The sequence below is a fragment of the Gavialis gangeticus genome, unplaced genomic scaffold (genome assembly GCF_001723915.1).
Source record: "Gavialis gangeticus isolate Ggan-Ray unplaced genomic scaffold, GavGan_comp1, whole genome shotgun sequence".
Taxonomy (NCBI): Eukaryota; Metazoa; Chordata; order Crocodylia; family Gavialidae; genus Gavialis; species Gavialis gangeticus.
In genome coordinates, this window is record NW_017729014.1 from 13,847,590 (window position 1) to 13,867,541 (window position 19,952).

Below are 19,952 nucleotides of genomic sequence, written 5' to 3' on the forward strand. Positions count from 1 at the left end.
CAACTTAAACCTTCCCTCCACCAGCTTGTGACCGTTGTTCCTGGTCACTCCTTGCGGCGCTCGGGGGAACAGGGACTCCCCCAGTGCCTGCTCATCCCCCCGCCAGCCCCCACATCACCTCCCTGCCTGCGAAGTGCATCCCACCTGCTCCCAATCACATGCCCATTCCAGCCACGCAGGACCCATTTCTCCATCACACCCTTTTAAATGCATTTTTAATGCATTTTATACACTGGAGAAGTGACGGGGGCGAGGAGGGGGGAGCGGGAGCGAGAAAACGAGGGAGCTAATTTTGATGTTAGCAGGCAGCCCTCTGCTACTAGTTATCTTGTTTAAGCACATTTTAAATTCTGCCTTGGTCCCTGCCTGGAGCAATAAAGCTTCAACGGATGGTAATTTCTCCCCAGTCCCCTCATGTAACGAGCTGGTGTAGCGGCAGGAGCTGATCGCCTCCCTCCCACACACAGGCGGGTGCCCCCTCACCCCCCCGCCCAGCTCCGTCTCCGTCTGCCGGCTCTTTTGCTAGAGCAAAGTGCCACCTTCTGGCAGACGGAAAGCAAAGAACCAAGAAAGAGGCATTTATCACGAGAAAAGGCTGAGCTTAACCCACTCCGATGCCATGGGGGTTGCAAGAGATGTTGACAAGCAACCTAGCACCCCAAGGCCAGAAGGGAAAGGATGCTTTTAGTCTTCTGAGGAAGGTAGAGCATGCCTATATCCCCTGCTCCCCAAGTACAAGGCACAAGCCCCATGAAGAACCCCATTCATGCAGCCTCTTCTGAGGCCACGTGCTCATGGTGGCCAGATCTTAGTGCACTCCCAAGCCCTTGCTCCCCCAGTAAGGTGGCCCATGTGGGTGGCACACAGAACGGCCTTGAAGATGGAAGAGCTCACACTCCCCTCCCAGAAACTTTCCTCCAGCCCAGCGGGTGCAGTCTCACCCAGCTCTCCTGGGACCTGTGCTTTGGCATTTGCAGGCCTACATCTATGCTGAAGTTGGAGGCGAATGCAGCAAGCAGCACCCTGGAGCCAGTGTGGGGGATGCAGTGCGCCCACAAAGCGGTGGTGGGCCGTGTAAGCCCACTGGGGATGCCTGGGAAGTACCCCGGAGCCCCTTCCGTCATATTACTCTCCCTGACTGTGCTCTGGTCAAGGCTGTCTAGGTCAGGTAGGCTCTTTGCAATCCCATGTCTGTGGCTCAACAAAGTTCAGCGTCCAACCTGGCACGCCAAACTGATTCAGGGCTAATTCCCAGAAGTGGCAGCTTCGTGCTGGGCAGTAGGCAGGAGCACGGCCCACTGCTATGGACTCCTTCCTCACACTGAGAACGGCTGGTTCGAGTTTTGAAGCCACATGGCTGATGAAGGAGTTGCTCATACAGGAGCTTAATCTGAGGCACAGCCCTACAGCTCCTTCTGCCCTGGTCGCACCTGCGAGCAATGGGGCAGGAACCCACCAAAAGCAGGGTGCAAAAGGGAGACTCCATTACCACCCCCCTTCCCAAAGCTGATGTTCAGGGGGTGTTGTGCCACCAACAGAGCTAGAGGACCTGGCACCATGTGTGTGTCTAGCACGCGCACACACACACCTCCTGAAGGCTGAAGTGACTGTCACTCCCGCCCTGTCCCTGGTAAGTCCCTGGCCCCACACATGCAGAATTCAAGACCTGCATCCCTCCATTGACTGAGATAACGATGCTGTTTGAAGAAGCCTATGGGCATGCTAGAGTGCAGGTTAAATACGGCCCACATGGGAGTCCAATGCAGGCCAGTGCTACCCAAAAGGAAGGGGTGGAGGGAATAGATGGAGGCATGTGGTGGCATGGTCCTTGCTGACAGTTGTGTATACCCTTGGCCTTGCCTCACCCAAGCCCCATCTATCCTTCTGCAGCCTGCAATGAGCATTTAGTGCTGCTTTTGCCAGCATCCCCCATTGCTCTAAACAGAGTTGCAACAGGGGCAGCAAAACCTGTGGCTCTGCATCTGTTAGTGCAGCTCTAGCAAGGGCAAGGAAGGGGGAATACTGGGACCCCAGGCTCTAGCACACTGTGCCTCTCCCCTTAACATGGATTTGCTGACAACTGTCCACCTTCTATTGCACCCAGCTTGGGATGCATGGCTGGGGGCTCACCAAAGAAGAAAAGAGGGGCTCTTTTCTCTCATCGCCCTCCAACCCCAGAGCCCAGTGCTGTCTCACTGCGGACTCATGACCGTCATGGCCAGGGGCTCTGAACACTGCAAGTGTCACGCTGCTGCTCTCCCTGGGACCCGTCACGTTCACCTCCCCATGGCCCCAGACAGCTGATGGATGTGCCTGGACAAGTGGAAACCTGCCTCAACTTGTCAGCAGGACAGCAAGGGCCCTGCAGCCGCAGCAGGATGCTGCGTGTGGTGGGAGGGGACCCTTATGCCCCCTTTACCCTGAGCATCTCCTTCCCCACTCAGCATACGAAGCCTGGCCAGGCTGCATCTGCAAGCCCAGAATCTGGCTACACAGCTGATCGGATTGTGTCGGTCACTGACACATACCCATTACAGCCAGCAGTTTCAAACCCCAAACCAAGGGAAGGGGGAGGTCAGGAGAGTGACCCTAAACATAAAGGTGCGAGGGCAGGGAGTGGGGACCCCGATTCTACCATATCATTTTTACCCGATACCTGTCAAATTCAGCTATCCACAGGGAGACAAGTGAAGGCAGTAGTGTCAGGAATGCCCCTCACTGCATGTGCATAAGGCACTGGAGCTAGACTCTGGAGATATGGGTTCAGTTCCTGTCTCTGCCACTAACTTCTTGTCTGACCCTGGGCAAGTCACTCCATCTCTCCCTACTTCATTTGCACAAAAGGGTGGGCAAGTCTGTCTCATCCCATTTATGCAGATGATAAGCAACTTGAGGCCCGCCCTGCTTTCTACCTGGTGCCCGTACAGCACCTTGCACAAAGGGTCTTCTTCTCTGTTGCGCTCTACAGCTGCTCCCACATTAATGTACAACAACTCAATCTTAAATGCTGGAAGGCTTGCTTCTGCCATGGTTGACTCATGGTGACCAGCTACATAGACGTGAATTCCTAATGGTCGATACTGCGTTTTGAACTGCCACAGGACAAATGCAGCGGTGGTAGAAGCCCTGGGGCTTCAGAAGACTGTGCCCCTCTGGGGTACTGGAAGTCAGGGGAAGTGAGAGAGAATAGCCCCTGGGCTGCCCCAAACCTCCTAGCCAGGGCCCGCTTTCCACCAGCACACCGACAATACCAAATAGAGGCTCAGCATACCCAGCAGCAACCGGGGAGCTCTGAGACACTGCTGTCAACAGCCCATTTGGACAACCCCCGTGAGCCCTCCCCTCTTGGGAGGGAAGCAGCACCATAGCAACACTACCTCCTGCTGACACCGATTCATCCTGACAGGTGCTTAAATACAGGATAAGAGGCTGCCGGATAGGCAGTGATCAGGGCACCACGATACCTGGTAGGACAGCCCAACTGAGTCTAGCAGCAACACAAGGCTGCCCTGGATTGGTACTGGGATGGGAGCAGGGCATGAAAAGGGAGGTGTCAAAGAGGGCCTCTGCCCACGATGGAGTACTGTGCTCCCAGGGCTGCAGTCCTTCCCCGGAGAGAGTTTCTTACAAGAAGAGGTACTTGAAAATGAGGCAGAGACACCACAGCTGCCCTGTGTCATAGTTTCTAGGGTCAGAAGGGACCTGAGTAGATCACCAAGTCCGACCCCCTGCCGTGGCAGGAAAGAGTACTGGGGTCAAACGACCCCAGCAAGGTGTACATCTAGCATGTCATTAGACTGGGCATCTCCAGTTCTCCTAATACTTTCAGCAGCTTGCAGCACAAGGGCTGCCTCAAACCCCTGAGGGCACCAAAACCCAGGAGCTAATCAGAGCTGGGGGGCAGGAATTTCAGATTCACGGAGAAGAGGCACAGAGCTCAGACAACAAGGGGGCTAGCCATGTACGCCACTTCCTGCTCTAACTGCTTCACACTGCTGTGCTACTTTGATGTTCAACCCCAGAAGTGGCTGCATTGTAGGGGATGGTTCAGTGACCTGCTTTACCCAATGGCCACTGAAATCACTAGAAAGATTCTTCCCAAATTTCAGCAGGCTTTGAACCATACCCCTGGCCCTTGGAGAACAGAGTTTAGACAGTAAAGAGAGAGAAACCACCTACTCCAGCTCTCCGTTTCCTAGAAAGGCAGCAGCATCTCTTGGTCATGTCCCAAGTCAAAGGACTCGGCACATGCCCAGCACTGACAGTATCACTGTGCAGAGAAGACCCCATCAGCTGCAGCGCTATCGTCAGGGTCTTCTATCAGGATGGAAAATACCAGGAGTTCCAGCCAACATATAAATCCCTCTTCTCCTAGAAACAGTTCCCATCACCTCGTCCTATGCTGCTGCATTACACCCCCGCAACTTTTACCTTTTGCACAGACAGTCACGTGCAAAACGACACTGATATGGAACTATTAGCACTGATGCAACTCAGTCCTGCTTTTACAAGGCAGGACACAGTTCCTGTCGCTCTCTGTCATTTGCAAGCCTCTGCATGACACTGGGCAAGCAAATAACTCTTCCCCATTGATTTTACCAGTTACCATTTGCTAGCAATACTTCCACCTTCCCCTCGAGCCTCTAATGCAAGAGAAACCCTCCGGCTCTACGGTGATTACTTCCATTTCCTGTCCACAAGCATCTTTGCTGATGCCAGCAAGAACAAGCAGAGACGCTGGGGTTAGCAGTTGCTAGCAGCTGCAGAGCCAGCAGGGAGGGGAACCTGCATGAGGGAACTCAGCCTAGAAACCCATACTGCCAGGCAGGGCTACTTGGCAGGATTAGGCCTCAATCCAGGGGCAGGACAAAGTGTCTAGCACCTCCCAAGAGGCATTCAGGATGTTGCCTGGGCTCCGAGCTGGCTGAGACAGCTGCTGCGGTGCAGGGTGCAGAGAATAAAGCCGAAGGTGACAACACAGTGCAAGAGCCCTCGGAAAAGGGGAAAATAGGTTCCCATTGCTCAGATTCCCAGGCCAGCCCCTCACAACAGCAAGACACAGATGCAGAATTACTTCCATCCCTCTGCCCTGCAGTGGCAAAGATCAGGCAGGATTGCTTCATGGACTGGGGTGCCATAATAAGCACCGTCTCCTTTGGCTTCTCTTGAAGGCTCATGAAAGAAGCCATTTGACTAGGAGTACAGCTGGGCTGGTACTGCTGTAGTCATCCCAGAAAGCACCTCTGAGTATCAGGAATGCCCTGTGCTCGCAATTTGGTGAGCAACAGCTGCAGCCCAGCCGAGGCAATCGAATCATGGCTTCCCTTTCCTGTACTTGGCCTTTCAGGAGCGCAGCTCTGCTGGTTGCTGACTCAAGCCCAGCTCACTCATGTACCTTACTGCAGAGGGGCTGGATGGCACTGGAAGCTTTGCAGCAGCAGCCAATGCAGCTCCCACCCCAAGGAAGTCTGGCTGGACAGGTAGCTTGGCTCATGCCTTTATCTGACTGCTACACATCACTTTTCCCTGCCCTCCATCCTGCTCAGCCACGGATATTGACTGCTCAGTGATCATGGCTACCAGGGGAGCTGCTTTTTTTTCAGATGTAAGCCCCAGTAAGGGCAGGCAACACATCAGTCCCTCATTTCTATTTGATGCACTTCCATACATGATACCTCCCCAAGCCAGCCCTGACAACATAGGATTAAATCCATATAGACCGAACATATCCCTCATTCCTGTCCATGCCCCAGGCGACCGGGTTTCCACAGAAGGCAGAATAACAACGGCATCCCTGTAAGCCAGGCCTACTTACTTAATGCAACCAATGATGACCTGGGTCAGAGGGTAGATGAGTGGCTGCAGGATCTCACTGGGGTAGATCGTGCTCAGGACCCGGCACCAGAAGTACAAGCAGTGGACGTACTGCCAATTGTAGACAGATTGGTAGTTCTCCTGCAGAAGGCGGACAGGAACACAGGCTTGGAAAAAGAGGCATGGGTCACACCTGGATTTGACAGCAGATGGCCAGGCTGCCATGCAGACAGAGCCAGGAAACTTGCAGTTTTGACCCAGGCTAGGACAGCAGTGGGTTATTGATGGCAGGCTCGGGGAAGGTGCTGGCTCAGAGTTCAAGAGACTGCAAGAAATGAAGTCTGGTGGTTGTGTGGTGCTAGCTGTTATTTGGAGGGAAGATAACACCACGTGCAATGTGCTTTTTGGCAGGTCTCCTTCAGGCACGCAGCACCTCTATTGAACACCTGGCCCCTCACAGAGCCAGACCGTGTAGGAGCCTTGGGGAACCTTCCTTTTACCAGCAAATGGGTATGGCCCCAGTCCTCCTTCAACAGCCAGGCTGGGAGGTGCCTCTTTCGCAACCTAGCAGACTTCCTTCCAAGTCTCTGGACACAGCAAGGCACAGAAATAAACCTGGATAGCTAGACAGCAGAACCTGCCAGGACCTGCCTCTCCTTTCCGCTATCCACCAAATCTGTGTCTGCTCCCAGACGGTGCACGAAACCCCTTTACCCTGAAATCGGCTGAAATAGGAAAATCGGCTGGAAAAGCAGTGTGGTGGCCAGCTTCTGCCACCAGGGGGCTTTACTCCCCTGAAATGGTGTATAAGGATCATCCCTTGCTAGTATGCTCCAAGGTGCCTTCACCACCAGAACATGTCACGCTGCTACAGCTGGCCAGTCCAGCACGGACTCCTCCTGGGGGGGAGAGCTGTCTCGCAGCCCTGACTCCCATGCTTTGGCATGGATCCCCCACTGACAGCCTGCTCTCAACAAAGCCAAGAGCAAGACAAAGCAAGGCTGAGAGCAAGTCCCCTCTCTACCTCAGCCCAATGCTTTCAGGATAACTAGAAGAGACAAGGCCAGGGGTCGTGCTTGGGTTTAACATGGGCAGCATGGCAGGCTGCATTGTCCATCACAAGCAATACGACCAGGCAGCATGGGACAAAGACTTCTACTAACATTTCAAAGCAAGTAAGGGATGGCTTCCCCTGCCTCCGTCTGCACTCTACTTGTGGACGGTCTCAGGGGAATCAAACCCCCATACGGAAACAGCCCTTTCACTAGCATTTTCCTCCCAAGTGAAAACCCCTGAAGTCCCATGAGGAATTTCTCCACCTGCAGGCACAGACCCACCAAGCTGGGAGAGCTCAACAAGGACCCCAAGTGTTAAGGCCTCCCAATGCTGCCCCCAGCACAGGCGCTGGGCTCCACACTTCTCCCCCGGGGGCACTGGGACCAGTCCCTTGAGAGGGGTGAGGGGGTGAAGTGCTGACTATCATGACCCAGAAACCTACGCTGAAGCTGAGGTAATGGTTTAGCGCTCCAGGCTCACTCTGCTTTCCTGGGCACTTTCCAAAGGTCATTCCTCACTGAACATGTCAGGATCGTGTGCTCCAGCCTCCCATTCAAGCCATGCAGACCTGTCAACGGCCCCTAATCCACCCTCCAGCATCACCCTGTTCATTTTAAACCAATCAACTCATTGTGGGGATGTGTGTGCATTGGCCGCATTAGTGTGGTTTCAGCTTCCCTCAAGCCCTCTGGGCAATCAAATGGCTTTGGGTCCTACCTGTTCAGGGGAGAGGTGTGGGAAGCTAACACAATCCCATTAAGCCCAGACGCTGTTCCTCTCTGCCTGGTTTCACCCCCAGCCTGAATGCCCAAGAGATTTATGCAGTAACCAGTCCCACGGGACACGAGCGTTAACAACTCATAAGTCAACAGGGGTTCATTTTCCTGTCCGCTGTGAGGGCTGAATTGGCAACCTGATGCCAGACGGGCAGGTCAGATGGGAAATAGCCCAAATCAAGGCTGCCCCAGAGGGATGTAGTTGCTCTGCTCAGGGGAGTTCACTGACGGTGCTGAGCAGGTAGGGTTGATCTGCCAGGCTGACACTGCTGGAGGGCCACAGGCTCATGATCTTCTCTCCTCAGGGGTCTTGCTAGGCATTTAAAACACTCCCACTACACACAGGAGGAAGTGTCTGGTGTGGGAGAAGATCCACCAGGATCTACTGAGCTTGGGGTGAGAGAGTCACTGGATCAGGGGCAGGACACCATTCCCCTATACAGCTGTGCTACAGCCAGGGAAGCACAGCGGCCTGCCTGTAGCAGAGTTGTTGAAAGAGCCCAGCTCAGTTTGCTGGGGGGCAGCTTCTGGCTGTAGAGAGAAGAGGCATTTTGATGGCAGTTCTCAGCCAGAGCAACCTCTCCAAGAGCAAGCAGAAGCACTGAAGGAGAGGCCACGAGTTTACCTCTCCCCTCGGCCCACTGCATCTTAGGCTGTCCAGGATACAAGACACAGCACAGGCCACTCAAGCTCACCCACCCAGTCATAGGTGTGTTAGGGCAGCTCATGAAATACCCCTCCCCGTCCCCACACCCTGAGGTACAAGTGCACAGTTGCAGAACCTGCTACCCACCTTCTTCTTCATTGTCATGGCGCTGCGGAGGTGAATGGCCAGCTGGCGGATGTAGATGAAGGCATGCTGGTAGGACACGTGGGTGTCCAGGGCATACATCACTGCCAGGGTCCGCTGCATGAAGTTGATCATGGGGAGGGCGTTGGGGGAGGTGAAGCGGGAGTTCTTCACAAACGCGATGTACATTTGCTGCAAGGAGAAGGCACCCGGGGTCAGAACAGAGCTGGGCGGAGGAGGGGCATTTCTCAGTGAGGCCATTGGCACAGCAGGGTTTCTGGCATGGCACTGCTCAGGAAAATCTGATCAAGACAGCCTTGGAGACTGCTAAGCAGGCAAAACCAGCGTTTCCTGCCACAGCTCTGCCAACAAGACTACAGCTGGGTCCACAGAAGTGAGCAAGAGTGCCCTCTTAGGGCCTCCCAGCCATGAATGCATCGTGCCAGCCTTGGGATTGGTCTGTGCAATGCACAAGTCCATTTCCCTAGAAACAAAATTCCTTTTCCTCAGGTGCCCAGTGGCCTGGCTGCTCTCTGTCCCTGCCACCACGGGCACAGAGGATTTCTGACCATAAACAGCAGTGAGCATGCCATCTAGCCTCTCCTCTGGCACATCCCAGCAGCACACAACTCTGACGGCTCGCCCGTCATGCCCTGGGAGGCAGAGAAATCACAATCGACCTACAGAGCAAACCTCGCCACTACCTTGAGCACCGGGTTCAGGTAGAGCTCCTTTTTGTGCCGGCAGACTTTGCTCAGCGCCAGGAAGGCCAAGACTCTCACAGTCTCCTCCCCTGTGCTCCACAGATGGATGGTTTGCTAGGGAGGAGGGAAACAAAAGGGGGACACATAAGCAATGCACAAGTTCCTGTCTTGATAAAGAGGCCAGAGGGCTTCCTCACTCTGGGGTTTGGAGAGGGAAAAGGGGCCACACTTGCACAGCATCTGGCATGATGGGGCTCCAATCCCAGGCAACACCCCCAGTGCACGCTCAGTATCCTGCCTGAAACAGGGATGGGGGGGAGGCTGGCATCTCCACCAAGGTTCTCGTTCCCGCTGCCGAGGAAGCAGCTCTTTCCTGGCTGCAGCACTCAACAGAGGCCTTGAAACACAAGACCTAAGTGATCTCGGGGCAACACATCGCCACCCAGACAGCATTCCCACCCCACTCACACACCACACTACAGCCTTGGAAGATGTTTCACATCACCAGTTGCCCCCCTCTTGTGATCCACGCCCCCACCCATGCTTTGTTGCTGCAAAGTGATCAGCAGTTGTGACTAAGTTGCTGTAAAAATATTCCACCCCCAGCTCCCCCGAGTCGAGCGCTAGCACACACACAGACTGAATGCTGCCATTCCTGTACCCGTGCTTCAGAGGCACGCAGCTCTTCTGTACTATTTCTGGGACCCTCTGGGGTGAGCATGGGGGCAGTGCCATGCATCGTAAAAATTAACTGGGGGCACAAAGGCGTAGTGCCCACTCTCTCAGTGCCATGGCTGGCATCATTACTTAGTGATAACCATGAGCTTAAAACAGGGAGGTCTAGGAGCCAAACAAGCTGTCAGTGTTAACCACAGAGCCCCAGCACTCTGTATGCCACTAGGGAAACAGGGGCAAACACACTCCCATTCAAAAGAAAAAACTCCAGGGCATTAGTTAACACATGCACAGCCCAACAGGATACTGCTGTATTATCCATGATTGAAGCAAAAGTGCATCCGATACATCCAGTTCAAAACAACACTGATATCACCTGTGGCTCTTTGCCGATGTCACAACCCTGAACCGTGGACGGGGAGTTACTGGCCTCGTGGGACCAAAAGAACAGCCGGGCAGAGCAGCCAGACATGGAGTAGGGGCAGCCATGAGATTGCTTCATCCTGGGATACAGCCCAAATCCTAAAGGCCATGAGAGGTCCAAGGCAGGGGAAGGGATGGATGAAGGAGACCCCCCAGGGCCTGACTTCAGTAATGTCTATGCATAGACTTACCTTGAGCAGCATGCGGCACTGCTTGGGGAAGGACAGGTAATAAGGCACGATGGTGTTCACATGCTGCAGGACCGCGGCTCCCACGGAGGCTTCTGTCAAGCAGGACAGGAGCTGCAAGAGGCAGATCCAGCAACAGCCCAGTCAGGCCTGGGGGCTGTCACCCCCACCCACTCCTTCCCATGCATGCGTCAGACAGCCACATCCCACCATTGCCACAGAGGCACAACTGGTACGATACCCAACTCCTGGTTTTGGGGACACATTCCTCGCTGCCATGCAGACACTTCCTCAGGGAAAACTGAACATCAAACCCTCTGCTCTCTCCCAGTGGAAACCACTCCCAGGTGAGGAGTTTGCTTCTGTTTCAAGAGCTTAAAGCCACAGAAGTTTGGGAAACTATTTAACCTGCTGCCGGCATAGTTCAGAGCCCCAAAAAACCACTACAGGAAACACTTCTTCCCCTTAATACTTCTCTCATCTACTTGGTGGCTAGACAGGACTGAGCAGAGCCACTGCCCTGCTGAGCCTCTGAGGCCTTCAAACAGCCATGGGACAGGGAAATCATCCACAGCCTGAAAAACCAGTGGCAGGCGGGTGCATACATGGGGACAGAGCAGGTGCTCAAGACACCTGTCACCTGCCCTGCACCAGAGCTCCCATGCGCTGGCTGCAATCCTCATATCGGCTGCTCACAGTAGGCCCAGGCCCTGGAGGGAACGGCTCCGCGAACAAGATGGGGATTTTGTGGCAAGTCATCCCACCCGCCTCCAGTCTGGAAGGACGCTGGCACTCTCATCCCATCTCCCTGGCTTTGCTTCCCCGACATTTCCACTGAAGGGTGAGCACTCTACCCATCACAAATGACAACCCCCCCCTCTCTGTCACGCTGTGGGGGTGCAGGATGAAATGGCATGTTGGCTTCTCCCAGCCTTTGGGGGAGGAGGGTAGAAATTGCAGCATTGAATGTACAAGGATGCCACACTTGGAAATCTAAACGTGAATAACCCAGCATAGGTGGGAGCTTTTAATGAGGTAGAATGAGGCAGGGCAGATGTGAGGTTCAGTCTGCCAACTGGAACCTCTTTGCAAGTTTGAGGGTAGGAAGGGACAGTCATTAAACCCCCAAAACACTAGTGGGGGAGACTCAGGAACAGGGACAGTGTCTTAAACTGCTTCTGCCTAACTGGGTTCCACAGGTGAGAAATGAAAGCCAGAAAGGTCCAAGAGATGAGCCAGGTGGTCAGCTGGGATGGATCCCTGTCACCCTTTCATCAAAGCCAGGGACTTCAGTTAGGTCAATTATTAAAAAAAAAAAGCTCTCTCTCACGCCACAGTTAGAGAAAAGAGGAGTCCAAGGCACTGCCAACACCAGGGGCTTCTGTTTGGGCAGGGAGTCAGCAGGGAGACATGCCCAGATGCCCCCTAGCAAATGGACACCACTGTGGGCAGCAGAAGAGGACAGCGAAAACCTATCTACGTCCCTCCTTTGGAGCTGATTGGAAGACAGCAGCTAAAGATGGAAATCCTTGTCTCTCCGGGAATCTCCTTACACAGAGAAACTGGGTTTGGGCAATTAGAGCAAATGACGCCGCAAACATCTGCTCCATTAACTGGCTCATTTTAAAGGGGCCGTCAGTGGCAAGTCAGACATTTGTCTGCTTTGTTCCTCAATCCATGATGCCCCAAACATGAGGCTGTTTGTAAAAGGAATCCCAGGACCTCTCAACAGCACAGCCACAGCCGGGGCCTTTACCTGGACAGTGCAGCTCAGGTACATCTTGATATCCAGTCGCAGCTTGGCCCAGAACGGGCTGGTTGAGGGCAGCACCAGCCTGGAAATAAGCAAGAGCTGGGTTGAGAGCAAGGAAAGCAGCATGGTTTGAAGCAAAAAAGCAATCAGTAACAACCAAGAAGTCATGGAAAAAGGTTCATTCGGGGTCAAAGAACACATTTCCTTTTGGCTGCGTTTGTTTTAAAGGGCTTTCATTAAATTAATGCAAGGGAAGCTTCAGCGGGGAAAGCTGCTGCCAGCTGAAAACTCAACCTCTTATTCTCAAAGCGTTAAAACAAATGTTCAGATTCCCCACTACTTGTTCAAATCCACCCCCCACCATCGCCTCCTGCTGCTATTTGGCAAAACCAAGGCTAATCTGCAAAACGTTTTGGTATCACTGAGTCTCCATTTTGGGGCTGAACAAGAAAAAAAGTTCTCTCATAATGAGAGGGGGGATGATTTGTTCTGACATCCATCAGCTGGAAACTCCTAGGCAACCAGCATGCTCTGTTCAGCCAGGCGAGGGGGCCATGGAGGCATCAGATTCCCATTAAAATGAAGGAACAAGGCCTTGCCCTCAACATGGTGCTGCAAGAGGGGATGCCAGGAACAGCTGTAAGAGCAAAGTGCTGTGGTGTAGCCTGCCTGACAGAAGAGTTACTGAAATAAAGTGGAAGGTAAAGGTGTCTGACAGCTCTGGTACAGGCCTCATTTACCTTCTGTGCAGACACTGCTGGGGCCATTACTTGAAAGCAGCATTTGGTTTTCGTTAATAGTAGAGATGTGTGATTTGACACATGATCTGTGTTGCTCAGGCCTACTAGGCAGGAGAAGGAGCTGTTCCCCACTGTGACCACCTCATAGCCTGAGCACAGGAACTGGGATCTACACTTCACATAGGCCAGCAAGGTGCTTCACCCATCCCACCTCCCATAATATTTGGCAGGGACTCCCTTGGACCACAATGCACTTTCCAAAACTAAGGAGAGCGCCTGGCTTGGCTCTAGCCCCAGCTTAAATGCAGCCACCTCTGGGGTGGACTACAATGAATATGGCAAGAGTTGAAGGTAAGACGACAAGATGAGAACAGTCTCCAGCTGGAACAGGACAGGGAGAATAGATGACTGTAGCCTGGCTGAGGGGGAAACCACCATAACCCCCCACAGCTTGCATAGTGCGGTAGAGGATCTCACCACTCCCTAGAAGGCCCTGGCCTTTAGTTCCAGCTGCCCCATCCCGACCACCACACTGTGGCACTAGGTCAGCACAGACTCACAGCCAAATCTGCTCTTGACCCAGCCTCCAGCACTGCTTCCTGCTGCCCCAGTGACCCACACAGTTCTACCCTCCCAGTGCAGACCCTGAGCATCTAGGGGCACCAGACACAACCTCAGGCCATGGCTGTTTAGCTGCTAGCCACAATCTGAGAGCACTAAACTGTGCATGCAAGTCAGATGCTCTCCCTTCTCCAGGCGAGTCAGATGACCGGGGCCAGGAATGCAATGCGGAGATCTTGGACCCAGGCCAGCTTTTAGGAGAAAGGGATTAATTGTACCCTTGTTCGCCCAGTTGCTCATTGTTATTCTCCATTTCACCCATGAGCTAACGCTGACCGGGTCACACAAGGAAGCTCCAGCCTGCCATGCTTCAGGCTCAGGGGCCTAAGGCGTTAGCAGCAATAAACAGCTAAAGCACTGGGTTGGCTTGCTGTAAAGTCACATGCCTCAAGGGCAAGCAGGACAGCTGCAAACCACCTTCCCCTTCCTCACAATAGGACCTCAGATGCCTCAAAGCATGCCTGGACAGGAGGAAAGTCCCCATGCTGGTACATGAGGATGGTGGATGCCCACCTGGTACAGGACTCTGGAATCTGGTCTTCAGGAGCTATTCCCCTTTTCAGGAGGGTTGAGGATTGGGGATAAGAAGCCCATGAACAGACTTCCAGATAGGCAGGTTACAAGACAAAATAAGTCCAGGCAATGCCCTTCGGTACAGGGAAGAAGCACTCAACTTACTTGGATTTGTCTTTCAGCACCTTCACCTGAAGCAGCTTCTGCAGGTGGCCAAAGAGGTCCCGAATGCAAAAAGACACCAGAGCGTTGAACACTGGACAGAAGAGAATGGGATGGTAAAGTATTTGCAAGTCTGGGACTCAGGCTCCCCAGTGCTACTGCAGTATAAATAAGCAGGATGCCACCCCCAGAGTTCACCCAGCTTTTCTAAAGCAATGGCTGCAGACAGTATGTTTGTCCTATGAGCTGTATTGAATTAGAAAAGAGGGTTGCTGGGTTTTTCCTCCCGAGAGGAGAATGCGAGGTGTACAAACCCCACACTGAGCAAAAAAAAAGGGGTGATAGGGGCTGCTGAGGCTCAACAAACCCTGCCTTGCCACAGTTGGGGATGGCATCAGGTCTGGAAGGCAATGACAAGAGTGGAACAGGCAGCTCAGCTGGTGACTGAGCGAGGCTGGCAGAAGGTTCCTTCGAGAGGTCACCAGCCTAGCACTGCCCTCTGAGCTTCCTGTGGCCAAGCAGGCCTGAGGACAGACTGCCAAGAGTAGACAGACACTGAATCAAAAGCAGCCAAGTCCAGCCATTGACAGGGACTGACGGCCCTCTCTTTGTGCTGGTTACGTGTCTTGGGAACAGTGTACTGGCCCTCCTTGGGGTGGACTGGCTATGCTGCCAAGGTGGAGGCACTGACAAGGAATTGTAGACATGACAGTATTGGATGAGGGCTGCTGGAGTGGAGAGAGGGGCCTAGCACTGTCTCAAACGCAGCACTGCTTCAGGGGCAGGCTCTCGGCAGGGACATCACACAGCTTTGTCAAGCAGCCAGGTCTTTCCTAAAGAACCGTAGGCTGCCGCTGAGTTTCCAGGGGATGGATGTGCATAAACTTGGCCCGCTTAATTTTCACCCATTTCCCCAACTTTGTCCTCAAAGGCTTCATCATCACCCTCCCAAACCCCAAGCTCTTGTTCCAACCCTCCCACAGACCCAGTCAGGGCAGCCTTAGTCAGAACCAAAGCTCTCACCAGCGCTGTCCGTGACTTTGAATTTGCTGGGATCGGCTCCACCCTCATCTCCTTTGGTAGTTGCCACGGAAGCTTTAAAGGCCTGAGTGATCTCGTGGAAGATTTTGGGTGTCAGCCCCTTCTAGAAAGGAAGAACAGGGAGAAGTGAGAGTCCTACTCAGGAACTGTATTTGTTCATTACTAGTCATTTTTTATTGCTTTGTGTCAAAACATCTCAAAAGCCCTGGACCCAGGAAGGGACACATCAAAATCCTCTTTACAGAGGGAAGAGTGACCTGCAACATCCCACAGTATTCTAAACCTAAGGAGGTGTCTATACAGCCCAAGAGTTGTACAGTGCCAGCGTGATTCCCTGCCCAGAACACACATTCACGGGGACTGTAAGTCCAGTCACTGACATCCACAAAGGATCAGGCCCTTAGCTATGGAGAGGACGAAGAGCAAGAGGTGACGCCCTGGGCAGAGGCAGACTGGAGAGAATAAAAGTCAGGGCATGATTTACAGCCTGGCTGCACATGCAGCTGGTACTGCATTAGTGCTTCTGGTGCCCTCACAATGGTACAACCCTGTATGGTTTGGTATAAAAATTTCTTATACTCAACTTACTCCCCCAGGAGGCAGGGGAGAAGCTATGCTGGCGTGAAGGAGCCTTTATGCCGTTATAGATGCAGGTGTATACAGGGGCTATGCCAATGCAGCTCTTTTGGTACATAAACCACTATTGTGTATCAGTACAAAACCAGTGATGGGAGCAGGCCTGGAATAACACAGACAGGGCTGCCCATACTCTTGGCTACTAAATGCAGCATGAGACACAGCCAAATACAATGCACCAAGTCAGAGTCTCAGCACTGCACTTGGGAGGGGATTTTAACTTGGGCTTGCACCCTCAGCGCTCTCTGCCCTACCCCCTCCCAGAACCCTATCCCCCGACCCTCACCTTTGCAGCCTGCTTCCACTGCTCCACCATCTTCAAGCTCACAGTGATGAAGTCGACTTTTTTCCGTCTCATGGTTTCTTCTTCGTTGTCATCGTCATCATCGCTCACTTCCTATGGCAGTTGGAGACAGCAGGTCTGATGCCATTTGCACAGAGCTCTCCTCTCCTCGCTGCTTCACCCTTTTACCCCCCACCCCTGCGAAGGAAGCCTGATAAATTGTTCATGGCTTCAATATTGGCTCTCATCGATGCCTATAGACAGATCAGTGGAAATACAGCCTCACAAACCCAGAGGAACATCGCAGTCCCATCAGGAGCTTGCAGCCTCAGATGGACTAACAGGAGACCTGCTGTAACAGTTCCATGCCAGGAGGTTGGCACACAGGTAAGGAAAAAGAGAACTTTACAGGGTGAGGTAGTAGAAAGTAAGGGTGCCTCACACTGGGGAACTCCTTCCAGGTCTCCATTTCCATATTAAAAAACACAAAGTGCACACAACTCTTCTGCATCCCAGGGACACTCAGCCCTTTCACTGACAGGAAAGGGCTGCGAGATCAGGGAGGGCCTGGCACGGCTACAGAAATGCTAACTGAATCCTTACATGCATGACCAATTTCGGCATTACAAGTCTAACCACCTGCAGACCTGCACACAGGCTTCCAAGGAGGCACTTCCCCACTGCTGTTAGGCCCTCTGCACCCACACAAGCCAAAACTGAATGCAACCCTTGTACAGTAACTCATACAAGTGTTTATGCCTTTTGCAAGTGCCCCCTTCCTCTCTCATACAGGCCCAGTACCTCCAGCGTGTCAGGGAGCGTGTGCAGCCCTTTCTCCCCCTCCTCCTCGGAGCTGTCCGAGTCATCAAAGTTCAGCAGGGATCGGTCATTCTCTTCCAAGAACTTGTAAAACTCCGGATCTCTCTCCTTCAGCCGGGACAGCTGGTCCTTGTGTTCAGATGCCTTCCCCTTCCTCACTTTCCTGATGAAGTGCAGTAACACCCAGTTATTGATCCAGCTCTAAGGCCGCGTGTAGATGAAATGAGAGACGTGTGCACACGACACTGTAAAGCAGGCTAAGTGCTCTTGTATTGCTTTCACAGTGTCGGTGTTTGCATGCCTTGGTGGTGTAGTGTGCATTAATTCCAGCCACTGTAGGAAATTCAGCGGCGTAATGTGCCTTAAATGACTTGGGGCACAGCAAACTAAAACTCCTTCGAGGAGTTTTAGGCTGCTGCCCCTACAGCTGCGGAGTGAAGCACCGGGCTCTGTGCAGCTCTGCAGGAAACCCTGCAGGCAGCCTGGCAGCAGCCCAGGAAAGCAGGCTCCACCCAACAAAAGCGGTGAGCCTGATGGGTTTTTTTTCCCACCCCCCTGGAGCCTACCTGCCCGAGATGCATAGGGGCCTGGTGCTTCCCTCCGCGGCTGCGGTGCCCACTGGGACCGCCTGAGCTGGGTGCCTGCGGGTGGGTGCTGCCTGTGCGGGGCTGCTGCCACCATGGAGGGAAGCCCCAGCCCCCACACAGCACAGGGACCGCTCCGCCAGCCAGCAGCTCACCCTCCCCTCCCCACCAGAGAGGCAGGCAAGTCTGCGGGCTGTGTGCACGACACGGGGATTTAACTCACCACTTCAATTTAGGGACCCTGTTTTGTCTACACACACCCTAAGACTGCACTTGACCTTTCCCAAACAAACCACGCCAAGTTGTGCATACAGGTGATAGAAAGTGTGTTTTGGAGTTATTGGCTCTCCTGAACTGGAGCTACAGTACCTTGGATATTGAGAGTCTTCCATTGTTTGTTTTGGAAAAACCCTATCAGTGTTGGGTTAAAAGCAGTTTCCATTTCTATGGCTTGCCAAAACCCTTTGTTCAGGAAGGCTCTGCTATCAAGTCAAATTTCAAAGGGAGGTAGAGATTGCTTTCCTCGACATTCACAGGGAAATGCAGTACTCTGGAAACTTGGTAGAGACAAGCCAAAATATGACATCACCCTTAAAACAAAGCAATACCAGTGAAAAATATTAAATGCTGTTAGGGGGGGAAAAACGGTGCAATGTATATCACTACGAACTGCACAAAAAGAAAATCCCAGGAACTTTTCACTGTAAAATGAGCAAAATAAAAATCTACCCTTAACTCCATCAGATAGAAGAGTCGCCCTTCTACTTATTGCACATGCAACGTGCTGCAACGTCAAGGGCAGCAACGGAGTCAAAAGTCTACCCGAGTTTTTCCAACCAACTTTAATTTAATGCTACACTCGTATTATGGACAGGACCAAGTCTGCTCAGCCAGTAACAACACAGCTGTCCCCTAGTAAGCTGTAATTTGTATCAGAGACAGGACCTTCATGTGACCTAGTACAGGCTAAAGGTTTGGACCCACGGTCTGGCTAAGGGGATCCTGGCTCGTTTCTGTCCCGCCTTCTGACTAGAACAAACCAGGTCTATTTTGAGCTTATTTATGCTGGCCTGCTTAGAAATGAAAATGTTTTGAGGGGCATCTCAGGATAACACAAGAATCCACGTGTTAAATGACTATTTGGGGAAATGTGAAATACAAAAAACCTCTCTTACTTTTCTGCCATGTTCATTTTGACGGGTTTCTTTTTCCTGCCACCTTCCTCCTCATTCTGGCTTTGCTTCCCTTTAATGCCTTCTTCTGCCAGCTCCAAAGTCTCTTCTAAGTCACCTTCAAATTCCGACTCAAACCCAGAGGTTAAAAATTCATCTATGCTCAGATCCGCGAGTTTCCTAGTTCCAGAGGGAGGAGAGAAAAGAGAGAGGGTAAGAGTGCATGCAGGATTTGAAATGCACCCGAATTCAGTTTCATGTCATATCACATCCCGCCCATTCCAACTAAACCATAACATTCAACATGACCAGTTTTTACCAAAGAAAAGCAGCAAGTTTAATCTGGATGTCAACAACCATCCAAACAGCTAACTTTAGGGCTTGATAAAATCCTGCTCCTGCCAGTTTTCACCAGGGGTCTTCACAGCAGATAAAGAAATCAGTTCTTAACCTATAAAAGTACTGCCCCTTGGGTCCGGGAGATACTGGGGTTTGATTGTAACACAGCAGACACTCCCAAAAAGCCAGCTTTGGATAAAACCATGGCAGGGTAATAACATCGGACCATCCCTGACCCTGTGCCGATGGGGTTACACACAAAGCATAGTGCTTGGCATGCTGCAGTGCTATCAGAGGGCAGGACGGTCTTATACCACCATAGGCCAGACCAGGTGGCTTGCTTACAACCTCTCAGCACTTTCTTCCACGCAGAAAGGAGAACTGCAAGCCCACAGGCCTCCTGTTTCAATAAGTGCCTGCAATCCAAACACTAAAACCAACCCCCCCACAAAAAAATAACCAGGTTAGTTGCCCATGAGATTCTCCCTTGTAACTGCCAGCCACACGGGGTGGGAAATCCCACTGGAAGATGCTGGCTGGAGTCGACAGCTTGGTCCCCGTGCCCGTGCGGGCCATGGCATGGCAGGGGGCTCTGATACCTGCCCGTGGGCTGTACCATGCCGGGTGCTCTCAGCAAGCCCCCACCGCCACCCCAGCCCAGCAGGAAGGGATCTCTGCACCCGCCAGCCCAGCTGGCTCCACGCTTCGCCTGCAGCCCCTTATCCCCTGCCAGGGGCCCATGCATGCAGACACTCCAGGGCTTCCCCACACATGGGGGAGAGCTGGTGCACAAGGATTGTGCCCATGCCCCTGGCACTGGAGGGGGTGCTCAGCCCAAAACAGCCCCCAAAGGGGCTCACTGC

General features: G+C 52.9%; 1 protein-coding gene across 1 annotated transcript in view; it reads right to left on the reverse strand.

The window, feature by feature from the left end:
- The window catches only part of NOC2L (NOC2 like nucleolar associated transcriptional repressor), a 94,655-nt gene that overhangs the window by 66,812 nt on the left and 7,891 nt on the right, over positions 1-19,952 (reverse strand). Inside the window, exons 4-13 of the mRNA XM_019511553.1 lie at positions 18,754-18,930; positions 16,977-17,157; positions 16,179-16,289; positions 15,239-15,359; positions 14,219-14,309; positions 12,183-12,261; positions 10,430-10,540; positions 9,141-9,254; positions 8,440-8,628; positions 5,816-5,955 (exon numbers count right to left, since the gene is read on the reverse strand). Of these exons, the coding sequence (XP_019367098.1) occupies positions 5,816-5,955; positions 8,440-8,628; positions 9,141-9,254; positions 10,430-10,540; positions 12,183-12,261; positions 14,219-14,309; positions 15,239-15,359; positions 16,179-16,289; positions 16,977-17,157; positions 18,754-18,930 (1,314 nt within the window). The remainder of the gene's footprint in view (positions 1-5,815; positions 5,956-8,439; positions 8,629-9,140; positions 9,255-10,429; positions 10,541-12,182; positions 12,262-14,218; positions 14,310-15,238; positions 15,360-16,178; positions 16,290-16,976; positions 17,158-18,753; positions 18,931-19,952) is intronic.